The sequence below is a fragment of the Ostrinia furnacalis genome, unplaced genomic scaffold (genome assembly GCF_004193835.3).
Source record: "Ostrinia furnacalis isolate ACB-3 unplaced genomic scaffold, ASM419383v2 OfSCF0388, whole genome shotgun sequence".
In the NCBI taxonomy this organism is placed as follows: domain Eukaryota; kingdom Metazoa; phylum Arthropoda; class Insecta; order Lepidoptera; family Crambidae; genus Ostrinia; species Ostrinia furnacalis.
The window spans coordinates 44,883-69,570 of record NW_021130627.1 but is presented as its reverse complement, the minus strand read 5'-3'; the positions used below and the strand labels follow the sequence as shown (position 1 = coordinate 69,570).

At 36.2% G+C, this 24,688-nt stretch overlaps 1 protein-coding gene across 4 annotated transcripts in view; it reads right to left on the bottom strand.

Annotated features, from left to right (window-relative positions):
* The window catches only part of LOC114362008 (putative inorganic phosphate cotransporter), a 29,838-nt gene that overhangs the window by 3,597 nt on the left and 1,553 nt on the right, over positions 1-24,688 (bottom strand). Inside the window, exons 1-4 of one of the 4 annotated variants that reach the window (XM_028317267.1) lie at positions 4,072-4,407; positions 2,811-2,932; positions 1,570-1,749; positions 653-791 (exon numbers count right to left, since the gene is read on the bottom strand). In XM_028317267.1, the coding sequence (XP_028173068.1) occupies positions 653-791; positions 1,570-1,749; positions 2,811-2,932; positions 4,072-4,147 (517 nt within the window). In that variant the 5' untranslated portion in view covers positions 4,148-4,407. Of the gene's footprint in view, positions 1-652; positions 792-1,569; positions 1,750-2,810; positions 2,936-4,071; positions 4,408-24,688 lie in introns of those variants that run through there. The other 3 variants (XM_028317249.1, XM_028317258.1, XM_028317274.1) reach the window with 3 other exon arrangements.

The following is a 24,688-nucleotide window of genomic DNA, read 5'->3' as shown; positions in this document are numbered from 1 at the left end:
GTGGATTTGAATCGCTATTGTTTTTAAAAACCTTGAAAATATTGAAAGTAAATCTTGCCTTTGATAATATTTTTCAACCAGAATTATTGTAGGTGAAACTAATTGTAATAATCATGAAACTGACGTCACATAAATCAATTAGAATGCTACGTAGAAATTAGGCAAAAATCCTAATAAATATTCATGATATTGCTAATCTTATATTGCAACAGTCCCATTATTTGACAGCAATGCTATGAATAATTTTGAGGTCACTAGTCCGTCTCTGTCTCAGTCTTTATTAAAACTTATTTGCACTTTCATCAAGGTATATAAAAGGCGAACTTAATGCCATATGGCATTCTCATCCAACGGGACTATTCCCTCTCGTTCCCACCGCTGCAACTCTTGTGTAGCCAGTATCTACAACTTGACCGCCATTATAAACCCAACCAGTGAAGGTCAAGTTTGTCCGGGGTGAAGTTAAACTGTCATTGGACCCGCCACGAAATTAATCGGACGAACCTTAACTTCAAACTCCTCCTATAGTTTGAAGTTAAGGTTCGACTTCCCTCCAGTACAAAGCGGGTGAAAGGAGACAAAAAAAAGGTTTAAGTAACCTTTAAGTAAATAAATTCTCAGCCAGTCAAACTTTGGGCTAAGCAGAACTTACCCGCATAAGCAAAAGTTCCTAGTCGACTTTTCTCCGCTACAGGCACCCACTTCCCTAACATGTTGTGGACTGATGGGAACACGACCCCCTGGGTGAGGCCCTGAAGGACTCTGCAAGCGCAGAGTAGTTTCCAACTGCCCTGAGAAGTTCATAAATTTTTGTTTAAATTATATTTACTATGAAAATAATTGTGGTCCAGATTTTTTTTTTTGTGTGATAATGCACATTGAGGAGGAAAGTGGTGTAACTAACGACCGGTAGGACCTAGGACCTACCGAATTGTTTTTTCAGCTTTAAGCATTTTGTCTTTAGCATTTTTTTAAATGATTATTTTCAATAATTAATAATAAAATAAATCGCGTGTCTGCGAGGCAAAGAGGCGACCATGCTGGCTGCATTTCCTCGCTGAATGGCAATGCTAAGCCTGCAAGGAATGAGCCAGCATTAATATTTTACGATTTTTTTCTAATTTGGGGGAAATTTATTTATTTATTTAATAGGACAACCAACAAGACATGCACTAGAAAACAATCAATATTTATTTACAAATGGTCTGAAATAGTAATTATCCTGCTTTCGCCTCCGAGATTTATTTTACCATGTAGTACCCCTGTACGACAACCCAATCCGCACACAATATTCAGCGTAGTAGTATTAAAAAACAAAAGAGCGGGCAACCCCACCCCTACCACGCTGTGGGCTCGGTGTCCGAGCGGTCTCATTCCTTTGTGCGCACGCGCAACGACCGCACGCAGTATAAGAAAAATGCTTAAGTGACGTCACCAGGACGTTTTTACCGACAAAAAACGTAATTATTTTAAGTTGTGCAGTGTAGTGACGAGAACAGGATAATTTAGATCGAACTTCACTTGGTAAGTTCGTTTGATCATTCAATTAGTTTACATAATAATACTTACGTGTAAAGCACAGTACGGTATTATCAACACCAGAAGCGAGTTGATTCCTACGGCAGCTGCCAGCAGCGACTTCCCGCCTATCCTGTTGGCCATCACCCCAGCTGGCACCTGCAGCACGATGTAGCCCCAGAAGAACGAGGACAGGATGATACTTTGGGTTTGAGTGCTCCAGTTGAAGGCCTGAAATTTTTGGACATACTTGTTTATAGGTCGTGGATATAAAATAGCCCAGTCTCTACATCTAAAACAAAAGATTGTAATGGGAATTAACTGTATTAAAGTCTTGTATCATAGTATCCGTTGGTTTGTAATCAATTGTTCAAATATTACTTACATGAAAATTGCACTTGTATTGTACAGTCGCAGAATGAAAAGGTTCGTCACCTTAGTGTCGGTTTTCGCTTGCACTAGGTACTGTAAGAGTCAAACCTGCCAACATAACAGTGCAAGAAACAGTGCTGCTAACATTTAAATAAATATGACGTTTGCTAACAAATAAGGTTTTGCTTGTTTATTTTTCTATCCCATCAGTGCAATGCAATGATGACATTGACCAATTGACAATAGTTTTTTATTTATTTAATAGAAATAATAATGGCAGGTTGAACCAACAAGAAGGTTTTAGCACAGTTTTAGTTTCTCAATCATAATAATCTTCTTGACAAGATAAATCGTCAAACAACTTTGATCTGAATAATTTTGAACTTTACTGACGAACAGTTAAAGATTATTTTCTCTAACTCGAGATTATTCTGTAACATAGTTTCAAAAGGTAATATGTGCTCGCGATTCGTTGAAGGAATCAATTTGAAAACTGACGAACCTTTTCATTCCGTGACTGTACAAGCAAATAAAAAAAATGTTCCTAGAATCAAACCTACCAATAGTATCGATTTAAACGAGTTCTAAACTCAATTTATTGCTATTTCATAAGCTATATTAGGTTCTTCAAAATATCAGTTCTTAAAAGGTCAGCCCTGTTAGGGACAGCAAAAATTAGATAGATAGATTAGATACGAGGAGGCAGATTTATATTATGTATACTGTATTTTAAGTTATTCTTGAATAGTATAGTAAAACTCTTCGTTCAGTCACTATTTGACAATAGTAATTATCTATGTAAGTCATCTTCAGGCACACCAGCGCGCCAAGACAGCTAGGAGTCAGAGTGGTCGACATGGCCGAAAGCGGTCAGATGGATGATCTCTCTCAGTAATTAACTGGTCAAACTGTTTACTTACATGTTTGCTATGAGGATCCGTCATGGCTACAATAGCCATACTCATATTGACTCTCATGGCGTAGGCCAGCAACAAGCCGAAGAAGATCAGAAGCACCTGCAAATGACGGACGCCGAGAGCTGCTACTGTAAAGAAGGACACAAATGTTTTTCAAAAACAAGAAATCAGATGTTGTTAGGCCAACTAGTGACTTTTGACCATTCTAACCCCTTGCCAGACAATCATTGCAGGGTAGCTGCTGAAGATACTGACCCAAACTTAATGATTTTTTTGATGATGCACCAACGTTATTGACTATGTTGGGAGTATGCGCTGACCAACTTTCAGCTTTTATAAAATAACTTAAATCTGGCGTTCACTAGCTCTTAGTCTACTAGTAATGTTGAGAGAAGATGAATGAAGTGAATGCTAAAGGGTGGGTAGACAACAGATTCGTTTAACCAAAAAACTCCTACTGCTTGGAAAAGTAGGCCTTTTTCAAGCAGTGGGAGTTTTTTCCTACCCCAAGGACATCCACAATGATTTATCCACATCCAGGCGCTTGCAAAGATAAAAAAAGAAACACAATGGTTAAAATAGATCGATGTTTACTTGTTTACTACTCGTATAGTGAGCTCATGAAAATAATTCAATGGGAAACCTTTACACAGTGTTTATGAATAGGGAAACCTCCAAATAAGCGTTCTAAAAATATATTCCTACGGTATTATAAAGGTCAATTTTGATTAGCTCTGTCGAAATTCTACTGAACCTCCTGGGGTTTGAACGGTCGAATAAAATTAATTGCTAATTTATTTCGTCAGTATTTTTCTGAATCAAATTAGGTTATTAAATTCGTTCGATTTTTCATCGCATTATTTTCTCTCAGTGACGTAGGCTAATAAGCAAAATCTATTCAAATCGACTCAAGGCCAGTTCTCAGTAGAGTCAATTGATAAAAAGTATTCAATTGTAAATACTTTTACTATCATAAGTATTCGTCGCACTCTCAGTAGTTTCATTTGCGATATTTATTTACGTAAATATACACTGCAGACAAGAAATAATAGTTCTCATCATATTACATTAATATTATTTTGTCACAGTGCATTTTCCTTTTAGCAACACAACATCCAGCCGGTGTCTCTACAACTATTTTCCTTAACGCGGCAACAAATAGATTGATCAACATTTGAATTTATCGAAACCCATTTAGTCGCTCTAACAGGTAGCGTATCAAGACTAAGGCTATGACGTCATAGATAAGCAAAGATAAACTCACGTGCAGCTCTCACCCGCCATCCACAGCATTGGTGTACCGCGGTCCTCGTCACTCGCGTCGTCAGCTTCCACAACATTTCTGACAGCTGGCCAGTTGATTACAAACATCACTATTGTGCGGCCATCGCTGGCGGTCTGGCGAGGTCGCGCCGTGACAGAGTTCCGTAGGCGAGAAAAAAGTACAGTTGGAAGAGTGGGATTTATTGAATCATAATGATAATTTATGTCATTAGCCAATCGATAGAGGCACAAAATGTTAGATGTGTCAATTGTGATGTTGCTATATTTTAATAATGTTATATGAGTAGGAAGGTAACACCTGCCTGGCCTTTAATCATAATCATTTATTTTCAATTAAAGATAGTACCTATACAAAGATGTTAGGTACAAACAGACGACAACATCGAAATAATAATGTTTTTTTTTTGCATTTTTTGGAAAGGATTACGTTCGACAATGGACTGTGATGTCATTGTTACTAGCTGAATTTTAATAGTATTTTAACTTATTTGATGCCAACTGTACAAGCATGGACTATTTGCGTACAACTATCTGAATCCATTGTTTATTTAGCTGCAAAAATACCTGACTGTAACGTATAACCTTGAAGATTATTACTTATTTTTATATGACAAGAATAAAAATAAATGCCGTGGCAGCCTATAATTAAGACAACACTTAGTTCTAAGCACTTTTAGTTATAGTAATTCATTTCCATGTATGTATATGCGTGTTTGTCTTGTTGCTTGTCCTAATAAATAAAAAAATAAAAATTATTATTCTTTTAAAACCGAATTGAAAGATAAACAAGACCAAAAATAATTGTTTGCTGCAGTCTATATTTTTGATCCGGCCCTGTTGAACCGAACTGAACCCATAATAATCTCCTGAAACTAATTGAATTATGGATGAATACTAGATGTAAATAAGAACCCTGAATACGGAACCCCGAGCAACACTATCAGTAATGAACGATTTATCAGCACACACCTGCGTTATCAGCCCTATGGAAATGGACGTTAATCATAAAAATATTGTTAACTAGCTGTTACGCGGAACCGCTACTATTAAAAAACTATGTTGGTAATAAAACATGGTTGTTGTTTTAATCCTAAAAAGCAGGAATCTTAGAAAACCTATTTTCTTTCTTTTTCGCCTATGCTCATTCCATAACGTCATAATCATAGACCAAACTAATTATAACAATAGTTTAGTAGAATAGGCCTTACGCAAAAAAGTTACTTACGCATTAATGAGGTTTTTCACAAAAAAGATAGGCATTTCCTTAAGGACCTTACACACCAGGCCGCCTGGCACACAGAAAAAGGGCTATCCAAACTCAAATTCATTTTTTTTAATTAAAATAGTCAGGTCTTAACGCGACTTAACGTGTCGTACTATTTTAATTGAAATGGAACGCGAAAGTTTAAAATCTTGCATTTTTTTTGTCCATTGACTATTAAACATCAAATTAACAAAGAAAGCCCTTTATAGATCAAACTCTTTCATTCATCGTTTCAGCGTGCTTCTCACTGAAAAAATCCCGCGAAAAGTCCGACACTTCGCGACCTGCTTCAGAAAATTCCTTCCACTAAACTTTCTTGATCCAGGCCTCGAATTCCGAGCTAGTAGATTTGTCACTTAGATTAAAGTCGGCGGATTACAAAAGAAAAACGACAGTTCAGAATCTTTCGCATATTCGGTTCCATGGAATCCTTTTAAGCCGTTTCGACTGGTGAAGTTTAACTTGTAACTTTGTGGTCATACATTATTCATTGTTCTTGCATAAATTATGGTGCTTAAGTTAAATGAGCGCACGTATTTTATTATAACTATTTTATTTTATTATGATATGGCATTCTGACAAAAGAGATGGTAAAATTGTTGCACCAAATGCTTGGGAATCTCAATTACATATTATTTATGAATTCATAAGCCTTTACTTATAACATTTTTTGTTCAAATTAGACTCATTTTAAGATTTTAACTCTAGAGTGTAGTCATTATTTTCACGAATAGGTAGGTACTAAACTTTTCAACCGACTTCAAAAAAAGGAGGAGGTTCTCAATTCGACCCGTATGTTTTTTTTTTTTTTTTCTATGTTTGTTACGCGATAACTCCGCCAATTATGAACCGATTTTCAAAATTCTTTTTTTGTTCGATAGGGTACACTTCTGAGGTGGTCCCATTGTCACCAAGTCAGGATCTGATGATGGGATCCTAGGGAAATCGAGAGCAACCCTCAAATTTTATAGGCACGTATATCGTTTTTCAAACTTTTTCTTAAGTTATTCATATATTTGCTCCTGGAAATCATCATCTCATATTGATGAGCTGATGATAGAAGGTAAAACTCCTTAATGCTTAGGAGTTGGAGGATAATTCTTTAAATATTATAAGTACAAATAGACCAACAGTTGTATTCTTTCATGTTTTTAAGGTGGGCTGACGGTTTAAGGTCTTTTTAGGTTTCCTATATGGTAACCTGAATTTTGTAGGGAATATTATTTTACACTAGACATGAAGAGTATGGTCTCAATGTACTGCCTACCTTCAGTGGTAACATCAAGGTAATAATTAGTTAACTAAAAAGCAATAAATAAGTAAAATTTTATAAAAAAAAATAAAACCGACTCCAAAAAACCTACATTAAAAAGTAGAAAAATAATTACTAATAACCTACTTATTTATTAGGACGAATTAATATTTATGTAGGTATACCATGATTGATACTTTTGGAGTCGGTGCAGGCAAACTTTACATGTTTCATAATCTTGGCACCGACTCCAGAAGTATCAATCATGGTATACCTACATAAATATTAATTCGTCCTAATAAATAAGTAGGTTATTAGTAATTATTTTTCTACTTTTTAATGTAGGTTTTTTGGAGTCGGTTTTATTTTTTTTTATAAAATTTTTTTAGCATTCGTCTTTCTCTCGTAGATAAAATATTGCTATTAAATAAGCGCAGGCGCAATTAATGCTTCTAAAAATCATTCCATTAACTCTATCTAAACCGCTTAAGATAGATGAAGGGGGTAAAACGGGATCCACGCGTACGAAGTCGCGGGCGGCCGCTAGTTTAATAATAACGTGAACTTGAGACTAAAAATACTTGTAAAAATCATTGTTAGCTCCGTAGTTAGTATTTGATGAGGGTTTTCGCGAATGAAAGATCCGCTCGATGGCGGGACGTGGATGTGGGGTCAGACTGCTGCGTGATTGGTGGATTTTGACATATCTGTCAATGTCATGTCAAAAATAACCATTGATGTAGCATTTTTGGACCTCGCATCTACGTATTGCCATCTGGCGGATTTTTCATTCGCGAAAACCCTCATTGGTTAAAATAAGTTTTCCTTATAAAAATGTTTTGTTTTGTTTAGTGGCAACCAAACCTCTCTGAGTGGTTTATTTCTGCTAATGTCGAGTGAAAAATTTACGTAATAGAACGTGGGTGTTTCAGTTCTATTGATTTTTCATGGATTCCGTGGAGTTGAGTATACCCGTAACCGTAAGCAGGTTTCAAGACGCCACCGGATCCAAAGCGGGTTGTTCAACGGCAACCCACTCGACACTCGATGTGCGCTCAAATTCGAAGTAATTTAATGTTTTCATAAAATTTATCACTTCACAAAAAACACCTGTACGCTAAAGTCCATTATAATAAATTAAAACCAACCATGCTTCCCGTTCAACTACCCGCAACGGAATCCCAATATTTTTCTTGCTAAAATCCTTTCTATAAATTTCAAATTGTTGGCCAATAATAATTTAACAAATAGCGTACTTGTGGGTACTCTGATATTTGGCGCGCGGCGCACATCGTCGCAGACGCAGCCTGTTCTATCTAGTTATCGCGTGATCGCCGAACCGTGACGACGCGAGACCGGCGAGTGTACGAGTAGTGTGCGATATTTTTAATATTATTTGCAAGTGAAATGTGTTCCATCGTTACTTTATAAAATATTAAGTCCTATTATATTTTGTCTATGAATAGGGTGTAAAATAAGAAAATTAAGGTGTAAATTAAGAGTGGCAAAATATTGGTGATTGAGTTCTTTTTTTGTGAAGGTAGCCGATTCAACGTAAGAAGGAATTTGAACTTTATTAACTATTGCGTGTTATTTTTATTTACAATAAAATACCAGAAAATATAAAAACATTAGGACCAATATTATTTAAAATAAAATTAATTGTACGAATGGCTTTTAGATAATAATTTTTACGATGTTAAGGAACTAACGAAATGATTCGATTTACCTTAATAATATTACTATAAAATAATAATAAATTTAAAATATGACTGTAATAAAATAATGATAGCAATGTTTAATATGACCATAATAATTGACTACTTTAATAAATGTGTTATGACATTATAATATGACTATGATAAAATTGAGTTATTAAATTTCAAAACGTTATAATAATATTATAATTACCCTACTTATTATTTTTACATGCCATACCATGGCGAGACATGTGGATCTATTTTATTTTTTACTAGCAAATGTACCGTGTCTGTATGTAAATAAATGATTTTGATTTGATTTGATTTGTTTTAGCTCTAGTGGACTCGAAACTAAAATACTCGAAAATATATAATAATTGTTAGCTCCGTAAATACCTATACAGTTTGGAATTTTGTAATGCCACCTGAGGGGAAGTACTCATAATACTTACTATAGATAGAAAATTTTACTCAAAGAAAATTTTCAAGCGGCAATCGAGTTTTGGGAAATCTCTGAATGCAGTTTTCTTCAGATGGCATTAGGTACTAAATTCCACTTTGTATTGCTTAAGTTTAGAAAAAGATAATATTTTGAGTTTCTTTTTTTTAACATAGGTTTATTCGTAATTGGGTCAAGCAAGTGGTATGATTTTATGCGAAAGTTCTCTGTCGTTAACTACCGATGTACGACATTGTAGGTACACTATAAATGTTTAATTAATCCACGGTTTAGTACAGCATTTTAACTACATATAAACTTAACCTTTACAACCGGGTTTCTCCTCTTTTCCAGGTACCTATAAAGTTTGGCGAAAGTGAAAACATCTTGTTGCGGTCACCGTTTCATCGAAAGCTGATAAAGCAAGTATTTCGTTTATTTTATTTTATTTTATTTTTATATTAGAATCAAATTATGATAATCTTTGGCGGTTTTCACAGTAATTTTGATCAGGAAGTGCATGATAATGAGGACTAAAGTTAAGTTCAGTTCAATAATCAGTAACCTATGAAATTAACTAATTTATGTATTTTCTTTTACAGGTGATGGCAGAGTACGGGGTAAGTTTATTTTGCATGTTTAATTTTGTGCTTCTGTCGTATTTTTTTATCTTGTTTTTCTTACTTTATGCTCACCACTGATACGCGTAGTAGGATGTGTTTTGTGTGTTTTTAATGACAAGTTCTTTTGATTGTGAAATGTATTTGACGTCTCCGAATGCATTTGTGAAGTTGTCCTGTTTTTATCTTTTTAGGTCATTTTTACGCAGGTGGGTTTTTTTGTTTTTACAATACATAATAATTTTATATTGTTTTTTTTTTTTAGTTATATGTAGTTATGTAACATGGTCATTCTTGTAAACTACTTATAAAGCCCTTTATTTTGATAGATTTTGAGAATACATTTTTTTTAAGACAATGCAGCAATGGCGCCTGATATTGGCCGTTTGATTTCTTCCAATTTTAATATAGCCAGTGTCACTCTCACGAATAAAACGAATCTAACGACACCTCTCACGCTAAACGGCTTAAATGTTTACCTAATGGTACAAAAACACTCTCGGCTAATTCTTCTGTTCACCAAGGTGTACCTCAAGGTTCTATCCTGGGACCGATACTCTTTATTCTTTATACTGCCGATTTGCCAAATTGTGTGGTAGACTGTGAACATCACCTGTTTGCTGATGATATGCAAATCTATTTAACATTTAAGCCCGCTGAAACAAATTCATCCATAAACCGCATTAATAATGACTTGGAACGAATTGCCAGTTGGTCAGATTCAAATGGTCTTGTTTTGAACCCGGCTAAGACTAAATTTATTATTGTAGGTACAAAAACACAAATTAAAATAATAGAATCTTACAATCCTAAAATTGAATTACAAAATAGCAAAATTGAACAAGTGTGTGAGGCCCGAAATTTAGGTGTGCAGATAGATGGTAATTTACATTTCGAATCACATGTACTCAATACAGTAAAACAATGCTATTATAGGCTAAAGGTCTTATATCAGGTTAGACAGTTTTTGAGTGAGGGATTGAGAGTTCGGCTATGTGAGACTCTGATTTTATCAAAATTAAATTACGCGGACACAGTAATTGGTGGTTGCCTGCTTGGTCGTACTAAGAAGTTGATTCAACGCGTCCAGAATTCGTGTGCTAGATACTGTTTCTCCATCCCTCGCAGAGCACACGTGACCCCATATTTAAATAGAAGTGACCTCCTTAACATGGAGTCACGGCGAGTGATGCATTTCGCGAGCCTCCTCTTTGGAGTAGTAAATTACGAGAGTCCTCCCTACCTGTTCAACAAATTAAAATTCACGCAACGCCAATCACGCATTACAGATCGATTGATATGTCCTCCTTACAAAACCGCCGCTTTTCGTGGCAGCTTCAGGTACTTGGCAACAAAATGTTGGAACAACATTCCTCCACCAATACGTAACTGTGTCACAGTCAGAGCCTTCAAAGTCAAATTCAAGCTACATCTGCTATCTATCCAAAAGAATATTTAAAGTACCTACCTACCTGCCCAAATGTATAAACTGCACATACCAACATTAAAAGTAAATGATATTACACTCAATACATATTATTATTCATATTATCTTTTCTCTCTCAAACTTATTTTAAATACCTTAACATATATATTCATATTTATTAAGTCATAAACCTTTATTGCATCATCTTAGATTATCATCATAATTATAAGGTGCTCAATAGCACAAATTAATGCACACTTACTTATTTTCTTCTATTTGTCAAATTTTGTAGTAAGTTGTAACGTTCGCTGTGGGCCACGCACCCCTCTTTCATGGTTTCTGCAGAATACCAGTGGCCGTAACGTGCTCTTCAGTACGTTATGACCTCATACTGAGCAGAGACCAATTTGGTACAATGTGTTTTGCTTTTTAAGTTGATTGTACTTATTGTTTAATTTTTTGTTACCAAATAAATGTTTTTTCTTTCTTTCTTTCAAACGCATCTTGTGCAATTTTATTGTAGAGTTCATTGACTCAAGTCTATTATTAGACGAACAAGAAACTGCGCATGATTCAAATTCAGGTTTCGAATGTGCAAAATAGATATGTAGCCAAATGAGAACAATAGAAAGCAATCGGGCAAGATCAGAGTTGAAGAACGGCACAATTTGCAACGGCTGCCGGGCTGGATGCCGCTCGTTTATCACATCGGAGGCGGTCCGGGTGAGGTGGTGCAAGGTGGAGGATTAAGCGAGAAGTCTAAGAAAGGTTCTTAGATTTTTTTAATATTTAAGCACTACAATCTGCAGACTCAATAGGCCCGCACTTTTTAGGGCTCCGTAGTCCTGACAAGAAACCCTTATAGTTTCGTCATCTGTCTGTCCGTCCGAGGTTTTGCTTTGCAACTATTGGTACTAGAGAGCTGTAAAATTTTGTGGAGGTATGTATATTAATCACGCCGACAAAATGGTAGAATTAAATTATGAAAAAGAACAATTTTGGGAACCTACATTACATGTAGTGGGGATGATGATTCTTTTTCTCATCTTCTACCCCATCGTGTGAATCGTGGATAGGTTAGGTTTTAAAATGGCTTAGGGGTTTCAAGGACCATTTTTCGATTTAGGGATCTGTTTGCAAAATATTAAAGTTTAAAATGCTAATTTTGTTCGAGTAGAGCCTCCCCCCATCCCCCCTCTAAAAACTAAATAACTGTCGGCTTGAAAAATATGGAAAAATTCATAATAATACTCATTTTCATTAACCTTCAAGCAAAACTAGAACGGTTAAGATAGATCAGTTAGTAAGAGTAATAGTTATTTAACTCGGGTATTAAAAAATTTCTTAACTTATAAAAAATTCTTAGAAGAAAATATAAAAAGTGACTTTAGATGAAGTAATTGCTTGCTTCTGAAATATATTGTGTTAACGACGGACAACTACGGAACCTACATTGCGCGTGGCATGTCGTGCCACGCAAGCACTTGGCTATTTTTTTGCATTCTCTAATCTTAAGTCTGTGCCATATCTTATAACTGATATCTAGGCTGTACAATCATGGCCGCCACGACCATTTTAGGCAACGAGTCTCGTGACTAAACTAGTCATTGTTTCCGCGTGGCCGGCAACAGAGTAAATACAAATGAGTAGGTCATATTCATAGAAACGCCCGAGCGCGGTTTGTATGTGAGCGCGCCAATACGTATGCGGCGCTCACGCACACACTGACAAAATTTAGCGTTGATTAGCGGTGAGTTGCCTCGAATTTTGTCAGTGTGTGCGTACGCGCCGCATACGTATTGGCGTGCGCTCACACATAAACCGCGCTCGGTGCGTTTCTACGAAGATGACCTACTCATTTGTATTTACTCTGCCGGCAAGTAGTCTCTAGGGTTGCCTCAAGTTCTCACTTATATCGCGAAAGAACTAGCCGTATGACTCAAGGCTCCAAAATGATTGACACCCGTATTCACAAACGATGCTTGCTTAAGTGAAGCAGGAACACAGCGTTGAATAGAGCTCTGTGATTATATCATGCGTGATCCTGTACGTCCACGCGCACTGTGAGACCGCATAGTAAAGTTTCGAATTCACGGGCGTGATACGCAGTTTGAGGCGGTGACTAGCATGTTACAGCCACTAGTAATCTTTTTCGTGATTCGTGAATCAAAGACAAGAGAGTTCAAATCTCTCAGTGAACTCAGTGGGTTTTATAGTTTTCGTACGATTCTATATCCTGTAACATGACCCTCATCCACAATTTTACGATCATTGGTCATAAAAAATAAAATCGCCAGTCACCGGCCGCTTAGCGATGCTAAACGCGATTCAATTACACCGAGATAAATCATTTCTATTGACCTATTTGCGGACGCCTGGAGCGTATCTGCACTTTTTTACTATTGAGATACGGTGCTTTTTTGATTGAACTGTTATTGTGTGTTCTATGGATTAAATATTTTTGATTTGGATTGGGGTCGCAACCNTAAAAATATATTAAGAAATTATCGTGGATGCATTCTGCATTCCACGATTTGAAACACAGGGAACTACATCCCAGAAAACAATAAAATTGCGGTTGCGCAAGATCGACCAAAATTCCAAAGTGATTTGACAGCTCCTGACAGCCGCGATTCATAGAGATGTCGCGAGACGTTCCGTTTCGCCGCCCATTAAAAAAAAAGCAAATACTAATAAAAACCATGATGAAAACAATCTCCTGAACACTGAAAATATTCTATTAAAAAATAGAATAATCACAATAAAAACATTAGGAAATGTTTCAATAAAATATATTTGAATTGACTGAGCAAAAAGCGCCATCTATTGCAAATTAATTCTAAATCACGCCAATAGATATCGCTAGTGGTATCCTAAATCCAAATATCGAGAAGAAATATCAATTTGTGAAAACAGCCAAAATTGCAACGCTACAACTCCCCAACAAAATTGACACTAATGACATAAGATTTTTGCCTCACTCTTGACGAAGCGTTTGTATGAAGACTATCCATCTAGGTTTTATTAATCTAAGGTCGCAACAAATATTGAGCTATTGGGATTGCAAGTGAATTAAAATTTGATTAGAGCGAAAGAATACCTATTTCTCATCAGACTTAGTAAAAGGAGTTTCCAATATTTCAAACCATCCTGCACTATTCCAAGATGATGTTTTAGTAGAGTTTTATGACAAAACTGAGGCGTGAAATGGTTTTATGTCTTTAAACTAAGTAAAAAGGGTGATATTCTAGCGGCAGAGTGCCATAGTTTACACCCTGGACATCTGTATTCTCAGCCTGGTTGTCGCCAGGGCCATAACTTTTTTACACACGCATTTTAGGGTTGCCAATCCTTAATTCAACGAGGAAAATAATTTGCAATTTGTATAAACAGGACCGTGGGGTAACGAAAGTAATTTGGAGAATAAAAGGAGCATAATGCATAATGTCGTAAACTGTGATGGTTCTGACAATGATGGTATTTTTTGTCGATCGTTTTTTATTATTGTCCCTCAGAATAACAAATTAGTCAAAAAGCTGTGAGAATGGTAAATTTTCCTAAATATTTTTTTATATATTTTGATAAACATGGTGTGATCCACGAGGAAGAATAAAACATGAGTGTAGTGACTCTACATTCTCAAAAAACCGGGACAGAAGTGTAAATTATTTCTAGAGTGTGCTCATAAACAAAGAATAACAAATCATATTCCCAATGGAGGCTAATAAATAATAGTATTCGAATACAAAAGCGTGCCTCACGGGCGCAGGCGAGGATGCATCTCCCTGAATAGTTAACAGCTATTGTAAATGAATTGCATGTTTGTTTCCGTTGAATTATGTTCTCGTCCAGAAATACTCCGTTTTCAGGTGAAATGTATTCTAAATTGAATTGTAGATTTCATCGCTTTTGCAGAATGTTCTGATATTAAATTACAAGCTAAAACGAAATACCTAATTTGGACACAAAGACGTGAATACCTTTCCAGACATTTAAATAATTGATTAGGTCCTTCTAAAGCATTGGATTGAAGTGCTTTATATGTATTTATCAGATCTTTAAAAATGTGTGTTCTGCCTTATTGAAACTGCTTGAAGATAAAAAAAAATGATTTCAATGGTCACGCTAAGTACCTAAGTATGAGATAATTTTCTCGTGAAATGGGCTCGTTACTAACACTATTTAATATTAAGATAACATTGCGTTGCGTTACGTTTTTGGTACTTTTAATTTCCCTTTCGTAATGTTACTTATTTTTTCATTTTTTTTTTTCATACTTTAAAGGTAAACTTTTCAATAGATTGGGCTTTAAAATAAAACATGTTGACAGCCCTTGACGAGTGTCCAGTTTATGTCTCGCAAAGAGGGCGGCTGAATGAGAGGCGTTTATGTTAAAAGCATACTGTAATTAAAAGAACAATATGAGCCCACTGCTTTGCATATTTCATGCTATGGTTTCTGCTCCAAAATGTGCGTTCTTTGTAACTTTTATGATGAAAGTGGCTACAACTAAAATCACCAGAGAAAAAGATAACAATGATTGAAACACTGCAATATGTTATTATGTCAGGATCCCAATTTTCAGGACTCGTTCTTCTTGCCGAATTCGTCTTTCTCTACTATAAGTCTGCGTGGACAGAATTTGTACTCGTAAGAATACATTTTATGAGACACTGGTGAGTACACATAGATTAATGGTTAATAAAGTAAGGAATGTATACCACAGCAAAAATTCATCATTAGTTCAGCCATAGGACGTCCACTGCTGATCGATTGGTAGCGGCCTGCGTCCAGCGCCTTCCTGCTACCTTTAAGATGTCGTCGTGGGCATGGCACATAGTACGCAGAACTGACGGCCGATGGGGCAGCAAGGTTCGGGAGTAGAGACGGCATACAGGAAAAGGCAGATAAATATAATAAAGACTAGCGTTTGCCCGCGGCTTCACCCGCCTGAAATTTAGTTAGTCACAGATCGTCATAAATTATAGCCTATATGTTATTTTGGGTTATAAACAATAATACTGTAAAGTTTTATGAAAATCCGTTCAGTAGTTTTTGCATGAAAGAGTAACAAACATCCACACAAACTTTTGCATTCATAATATTAGTTTTTGTCGTTATTCACGATACAAATTGTGCCGTTGAAGGCATTACTTGTCTGAGCAGCCAATCGATTCGTAATTGATTCATCTATTGAGCGGAATACAATTTACATGCTAATTGCTCCGGGAGTCCGGGCCCGCTCTAGGGCGGAGTCGGTTTTTATTGAAACTGAAATTAGTCGGTGGTTTACAAGAAATTACAAGATAGAGCTTGAATTTGATATCAGTATTGAATATTATAATTAGACTAGCGGCCGCCCGCGACTTCGTACGCGTAGATCCAGTTCTACTCCCTTGTGTGGTGGAGTGGAGGAGGAAGTGGAGTTGAGCTTGAGTGGAGCTTGGTGGACTTTCGTAAAATCCTTTCGTAGCGGATGCCTCTACGTTATAACATCTACCTGCATGCAATTTCAGCTGGATCCGTCTAGTGGTTTGGGCTGTGCGTTGATAGATCACTATGTCAGTCAGTCACCTTTGAGTTATATGTACATATTTAGACTTTGAGATAAATTGACGATTGACGGTTAATATAGAAAGCGATCTCTTAGTTTTAGCAGGCCTGTTCATCTCAGCGACAAGGCCTCACATACGAGCGAACATTGACTCACGCACGCGTATTCTTGTGTATGATGGAAGAAAATAAAGAAAATGTACTTTTTTAAGTTGCCTCAAGACACTGAGAGGTAAATAAGTAGTTAATATTATTCATGATAATTCATGCTAAATCATGTATTTCCTCCGCAATTTTCCGCAGTTTGGCACCTCACTTCACATCATTTTACCGAAGTCAGCCCTATAGCTTCGGCGCAGTGCCGATACTGACGTTTGTCAACAAAATGGTCCTTGACTCTTGAGACAGGCTAAATTGCACCATATTGTTAATGACATTGAGCATACATTTTTTTAAATACCTTCGCGAAGTAAAACTTCTGTACGTAGTACTTATTATTATTCTGTGGTTTTAGTAAGTATACTAAGTCATTGATCTTCATTGTCCTGCAGCAGTGGTAGGGTTAATACTGGGACGTGTAAAAGTGTTTTTTAAAAGCTTACTCGCAAAAGGAAAATGAGTTTTATTAGGTGATCTATTTAGATAGTAATAAATCGGGAGCAATTTTGTTACTTTAATCGTAAATTGATAAAAGCAGGATACAAGTTTTAATATAACTTACTCGTAGCTTCTTAAATATATGAATCGTGGAAGCAGCATTCCCGATTATTAAAAACACCAAAGACTTACATATTTACTTATGTACGAGTACCTTGTACAGTTATAAGCAAAAGTAATTTACCACAAAACTTGTTTTTCTCATAGAAATAATTTCAGTTGTTTAATATTACTTTGTTTTTCATTTATTTCTCGATGTAAGAGAAATACGATAACTCTAGCAAAATCACCTACGTATATTCACTAAATTCAAAATAATGCTAACTACAGTTTAGTACATAACAACAACCTTAACATTTATAAATCGCTCATTCTATTATAACATTAAAATATATAAGTTTTGGTAACGAATGTACAAAACTTCGTGTTATTCCACTTTTTTAATTTTCTCGTTCTTACCGAATGTAAAGGAAAAGTTTTCTCATAAAAGGTGGTGTAATAAACGGACTCCTATGAGGCAAAAGGCGGGCAATTTAGTGTACTATACAAAATAGAGGAAAAGCGAATGAACCTTCGTAGGTAATACTTTCTTTGACGATACCTTCTATTATGAATTTCACAAGTATAGTAGGTATACGCTACCAAATGACAAAACTAAAATAATCAATTTTGATCGTTCAGTTTGTATAAGTTTTCACGTCCATACAACTATCTAATATTGCAAAGTTTTTTTCTTCCACAAGAGTTTTATACAAGTCGTGGCACAAAAATTGGACCTTATTTTGATGAAGTAATGTGATTGATTTCAAGTAAAATCTTCTGTATTTAATTACCGTTATAATTAAAACAAATACCAAAGAACAAGACGCGTTTTAATTAATGAAGACATTGTCGAAGTCAAACAATCGCGGGAAGCGAACTCAATCAACGGCAATAATTTTAATTTTATACGAATTCTTCGGTAAGTTTAAAGAAAATTTAAACAAACTTGTTTGTGATGTTACGGGCTTTTAATTAGTAAAGTTAAAGATCAAAAGGAAGCAGGTTGGATGGAATATGAGCAAGATGTTTTTATTAAAAATGTTTTAATTTGCAAACTTAATTGAGAACACTAATTGTTTTTCAGTTTAAAGGACAAAGCATTTACTATTTTAATCTTCAAAAATTTATCAAAGTTAAGAAATAAACATTAAAATACTAGCTTTCCGCCCGCGGCTTCGCCCGCGTGGAATTTTGTCTGTCACAGAAAAACTTTATCGCGCGCGTCCCTGTTTCAAAAACCGGGATAAAAACTATCCTATGTTCTTTCCCGGGACTCAAACTATCTCTATGCCAAATTTCATCAAAATCGGTTGCGAGGTTTAAGCGGGAAAGCGTAACAGACAGACAGACAGACAGACAGACAGAGTTACTTTCGCATTTATAATATTAGTTGGGATTGCATATAATAGCTGAAATGTTTGTGAAAGCTCTAATTAATCAGTTGAGTTAATAAGCTATCAAAGTTTTCATTGTATAGTCGACAGCAAGTCAACGTAAACACTGTGGTATTTTACATAGTTGCGATAGGAGCGACTTTGCAACGAAAATGTATAGCTTAATGTGTTATCTACTGTACATAAACTGATACATATTACATTTTGTGTATTCCACCTTTCAACTAAGAGCTCTTTTAAATTAAACGTTTTGAGACGGACATTTAATTTTGTGGTGCGTATGCGAGGCCGCTCACTCTGTTGGTAATTTATTGACATTTTTATTCCAACGCCACTGTAATACAATTATTTTCAGTGTGCGGTTCTGCAAACGGACGACAAACGTCCGTCTCAAAACGTACATTTTGAAAGACCTAAGCACCGAGAATTACATTGCATTAGCATTGAAATACAGTTTTAAAAACTTGCAAGTGTGCTTAAAGTTTCTAGCCGTTTGAGTATTCGTGTATGTATATTGTTCATGTTCTTCGTGCAGTCTTTGAAACCGTATGCAGAGCTTTGTGCATTCTCTAGTGCTTGCTCCTTTGTTTCTGTTTGATGGTCGCTACGGTCGTTAACAACTGTTGCCGTGGAACAAAGCCTTCTAAAGACTGGTTTTACGATGAAGTCATACAGTTTGAATTATTATTTATTACAGGAAATACAATTACAACATTGATGTGTAATAATTACGAGTTTAAGACTGGGTTGCACCATCTTATTTTAACTTCGACACACTTCAAAAATCTGTCAAATTCCATACAAAAAGCACCGGTAATCTGTCGGCCGTTTGGTGTAGTGGTTCAGAACGGACTACTATGCCGAGAGGTCCCGGGTTCGATTCCCGGCCGGGCAGAAATTGAAATGATGAATTTTAATTTCTGTGACGGGTCTGGGTGTGACTATGTATAATATTTATGTATTTAAAAAAAAAGTATATAAGTAGTATATCCGTTAAGCTAGCACCCATAACACAAGCATTAAGTTGCTTACTTTGGGGCTAGCTGGCGCTGTNAAAAAAAGTATATAAGTAGTATATCCGTTAAGCTAGCACCCATAACACAAGCATTAAGTTGCTTACTTTGGGGCTAGCTGGCGCTGTGTGAAATTGTCCAAAGATTTATTTATTATTTATTATAGTTACGGTCAAAGTTAGGTGGTGTAATTCAGCCTTAGTATCGGGTATATTTCTTGTACCAGACTTGTGTGTTTTAAAGGAGTATTTATATGCACCACCGGTGAACTACGTAGAGAGACTAATTCACCAGTAATCCTAGAATTCAGGTCGTTGGTTCAATTACCGCCCTAGGCAGTTCGATATTTTTCAAGTTATAATTTTCAAATCCTAGAATCAATCGATGATTCTCTCTACCTAGTTTAGTCAAAATCAAAAATCAAAATCAAAAATATTTATTCAGTTTAGACCACAAGTGGCACTTATGAACGTCAATAGAAAATAATAAAATAAAAGAAAAGGTAGCCCTTATGGGGCACTTTACATGTCTACTTATCTTTTGGGCCCTACCAGCGCTTCAAGACCAACATATGGCAAATGCTGAGAAGAAACGCCGGAACAAACTCAGTCACCACTTAGTCTAGTATCTAGTCACCACATAACATTTGTATCTGTATTATATGACTCAGTAGAATTCTGACTCTATATCTGCCATTACTAGTCCAAGTGCAAAAGCAGTGTCAGAACTGCACATTACCTTTCCCGACAGTAAAAAAGCGAGTTTACTCCACCGTTAAGGAAATAACAAGGCAAAAAGTCCAAGCCAGTTTCGTTAACTAAGTCCCGACCCAAAACTTTTCTACGTGATTGTAATAACTTGAACGTTTCATTCGTACATGCTTACGGATGTCGTTGTTGACATACCCACTAAATATGGTGGCTTCAGTAACTCCTCAGCACTCCAGTAAAAAATAAAAACCTAGAAAGGTTATTTCCAATTGAAAGTGGAAAATAGCCTGTCTAGTTCATTCCTAAACAGTACCTACTATAAAGTCGATGATTATTTAAAAGATAAAGATGTGTGAGATGCTGCCTAGTTCGCATAAATATTTATAGCTAGTAATATTTTAAAGTCTGTAAACCCGTGAAAAAGAGGCTGACAATATTAGTGACTGAGTTTCTTGCGCTGATTCTTCTTAGCACTTTTATTGTCCTAAAGCAGTGGTAGGGTTAATACTGGGACGTGTAAAAGTGCTTCATAAATGACTTTTATGAGTTTTTAGTACACTTTTTTATCTACAATGATGAAGCTGCCTGCCTGCATCTCACCGATAGAAAGTGATAATCAGGCCGAAGCTAGAAGCAAGCTTCACACGGATTTTGTGTTGTAAAACCCAACTGAACCGAACTCAATTATATTTTTACGGTATCTTCTTGGTAATGTTTGGTTAATTGTGTCGTGAGATAGAAGATTTTTTATAAGATATTTGTGTCGTGAGAGTTCGGAATAAATAAATAAATAAATAAATAAATAATAAATAAATATCCTTGGACATTTTTACACTGCGCTTCTAGTCCCAAACTAAGCAAAGCTTGTACTAGGTATGGGTACTAGACAACGGATATAAAATGCGCCAAAAGATTACAAATGGAAAGGTTCGCTTCAGGGAATAAAAAAGTGCGTTTGTTTACTGTATTGATAATGATGTCAAAAAAATATTTGTTACTTCGATAGTGAGTGTAGTGGAAGTTAATTAAATGAAAGAGTGGACTGTATACAATTAATTGTCTATTCGGTATAAATTAACAATGATATTGAGACCGTTTAGTGCAAAGTCGTTGAAGAGAGTGCGTCAGGATCGTCTTCTTAGATGGTCGCTCGCGAACCGAACATTGCTCGTTCGTTCGCCGAACGCTCGCCGCTCCCTCCGGTCACGCCGCCCGCGGGCAATGTCCGTGAGTAGACAATATTTCTGCTCGATTTTTCCGAGTTATTCAAAAGAAAAATCGCAAGCCAATGCTTATCAATCTTATCTTTTGTTTTACCCTGCACTAAAGCGGGGCAGCAGCGCCCGGGGACCGCTTGCCCCGCCCGACAGATTGTCACTTATCGCGCTTTTACGCTGCCCCGATAAACTGGGGACACCCTGGCGATATCAAAGTCAAGGGAAATGATATTGTACCCATATTTTATTGGTAAGCATGAGTGCACATTTATATAAGGATATTTTTTAAATTTATTTTTATTATGCTTTGAATGGATGAATTGAATTTCGAAAAACCTGGAAATGGATTCTAAAAATGAAAAAAATAAAGAAAATCATATATATTTTTTATTTGAAGGTGAAAAAACAATCTCCATTCACGCTTTCGATCGCTAATAATAAATAATGGATGATAACAAATGTCATCCTTACAATTTAGCGATGTAGCATGGAATCTGCGGTGACCCTATTAAGTGAAGCAGCACATCAAACGCACAGCGTTGAATAGACCTCTGTGATTGGTTCATGTGTCACTCTGTGCGTCCACGAGCACTGTGAGATCTCATAGTAATGTTTGTGAATACGGGCGTTATTTACTATTTGACTCTTGGAACTCATAATACCAAACGTCCATGACTTTTCACCTCACCTATCCCACCGGAACATAAAGAATATTTTTTCAGCCCAACATCGCAGCGGAAAAATTGGAACGATAATCCAGCTATGAAAAAAGACCAGGTCATTCACAACTGCACTGGCCATATCGTTTGAAACCGAACGGGAACTGTTCGCGCTCGAGTCGAATTTATCCTCTTTTCTCGATGGCAGCAAATATACCTGACTGTCAGTCCCATTCCCCAATTACTTGGAAACAAAAGAAACCCAAACCGGCCGCTCGGTTAGGACTGGGAAGGTTCCAGTCTTAAGTCTGAAAATATTTTTTACTACAATGAAACATTAATTTATTATTGGCTATGAAAAAGCAGAAGATCTTGCCTTTTGGTGCTTTTTAAGTCCGGCTTGCAAAAAAATTGGCTTAAATTATGAAACTAAACTTTGAATGTACTTCATCATCATCATCATTTCAGCCACAGGACGTCCACTGCTGAACATAGGCCTCTCCCAATGACTTCCGACATCGCACGGTTGGTAGCGGCCTACATCCAGCGCCTTCCCGCTACCTTTATCAGGTCGTCGGTCCACTTTGTGGGTGGATACCCACTCTCTCCCACCCCCCTTGAGAAATGTACTTACATTAGACTTTTGAAGGGATTTGTATCTTTGAAGTCTGGCTTATAATTCAAAGAATCTTTTCAATTTAATTGAATTATAACACAAAGTAACCCGTATCTTCAAAGAAAAACTTGACGGGCGTACTTTTGGTATAAAAGTTATTTTCATTGCTTTGCTCAGACTAAAGGCTGAAAAGACTTGAGCCCTTTCCATCACTAGTTCCTTTCATTAACATCAAAATGGAATACTTTATTTTTATGTCCATAAGATCGGAATTTCCGTGGCACAATGAACAGGAAGTTGGGCTTGATACGACGTTTGGGTGTGGGCCTGTCATGACTTATGATATTTGAACCGACGTAAAGAGAACGCAGTGAGCTCGAGCCATTTGAAGTATTTGTTGATATTTTTTGGATTTTCTGGAAGAATGGGTGGATTATTGATAATCTGGGGTTTGGCTTTTCTGCCTTCTTTATTGGGTTATTTGAAAATATATACTTTCCTCACATGCCCTTGTCAGTTACCCTGTCATTTGAAGTGTAACTTTGTCGATAGTTAGTTCGGGCTGTTAATCAGTATGGACACCTTTACGAAGGGGGAATGATGTGATATGAAAGTACACACCTTACGCCGATTTGATATCGGTTGATTCTTCATACAAATCGGGAAGAATCGGGCCCAACTATCGGTCAACTAAAAGTTGGTGGTTTGCTCCTAGAATAAACCCATTTGACATGTTACCTAGTTATCAAATTAATTCAAGATTCACATTTTCATTTCATCCATTCATTTTGCAAAATTCTTGTCGTGATTAATATCCATCATCATCGTATGTAAAAGTAGAGTCGAATAAAAAACTAAGAAAACTAGAACTAATTTTCGCTACTCCCAAGGCTCGTAATTGGCCGTCAGAGTGTACTCATGGAAGCTGAACGGCAATTAATTAAATGGAATAATTAATGATGTCTCCGGCGCTCAAGACACCGCTGTAAGTCCCCGGGGCCCGATGTCCCGGTCGGTGGAGCAGCCAAACTATTTGTCGGTATTAAAGCGTCAAGAACCATTCTTACCAGGAAAAGATAATGTATTTTGCCGCACAATTTGCAAACACAGTAAAATAAATACCGATTCTGGCATTTATAAAGCCTAAATATTCAAACTTCAAACATTAACTGAACGAAAAAATCTAAACTTCTGTTGCAAAATCAATTAGCAGTTAAGCTTTTGACCGCGGCTTCACCCGCGTGAAATTTATTTTGTCACAGATCGTCATGAATTATAGCCTATTTATGTTATTATGGGTTATAAACAATAATAATAGTTTCATCAAAATCCGTTCAGTAGTTTTTGCGTCGAAGAGTATGTTTGTTACTCTTTAACGCAGACATTCCGACATCTATACAAACTTTAGCAATTTATTAAGTATAATATTAGCACTACTGTGATAATTACTAGTAAGAATAAAGATAGTAAGATAAGAAGTAAAATAATAAACAAGCGACCCGCCCCGGCCATTGTACGGTTACTACATAATATTATTATATTGTATCATACACATTAAAATAATATGCCTCTCTCTTGAATCACTCTATCTGTTGCTGAAAACCACATTAAAATCCGTTGCGTAGTATAAGATATAAAAGCACAAACAGCGGGAGTGACTTGATTTAAACTATGTAAACTTATATTCCTACTCCATAAATACCTGCTTTATGTAAATATTCTTTGTTTTACGAATAGATGTTCAGATTAAGAATGACTATCATATAAATCACCACTCATTTCCTTGAGATCGGTTAAAAAACCGCGGGCATTTCGTAGAAACATAGGCGAGCACTCCGACCTTTATCATTTTTTATTACCTTAAACCCTCCCTTATTACACGGTAAGTGGGTACCCTTGTAGTAGGGTGGCCAACTAAACTAGATTCTAGAACTACGTGGTCAGTCATATATTCTAGACTATAGGTAAGTAGGTACCTACTGTGATTTACTTTCAATGTCAGTCTCATTAGGATTTTCATTTTGACCTTGTTTAA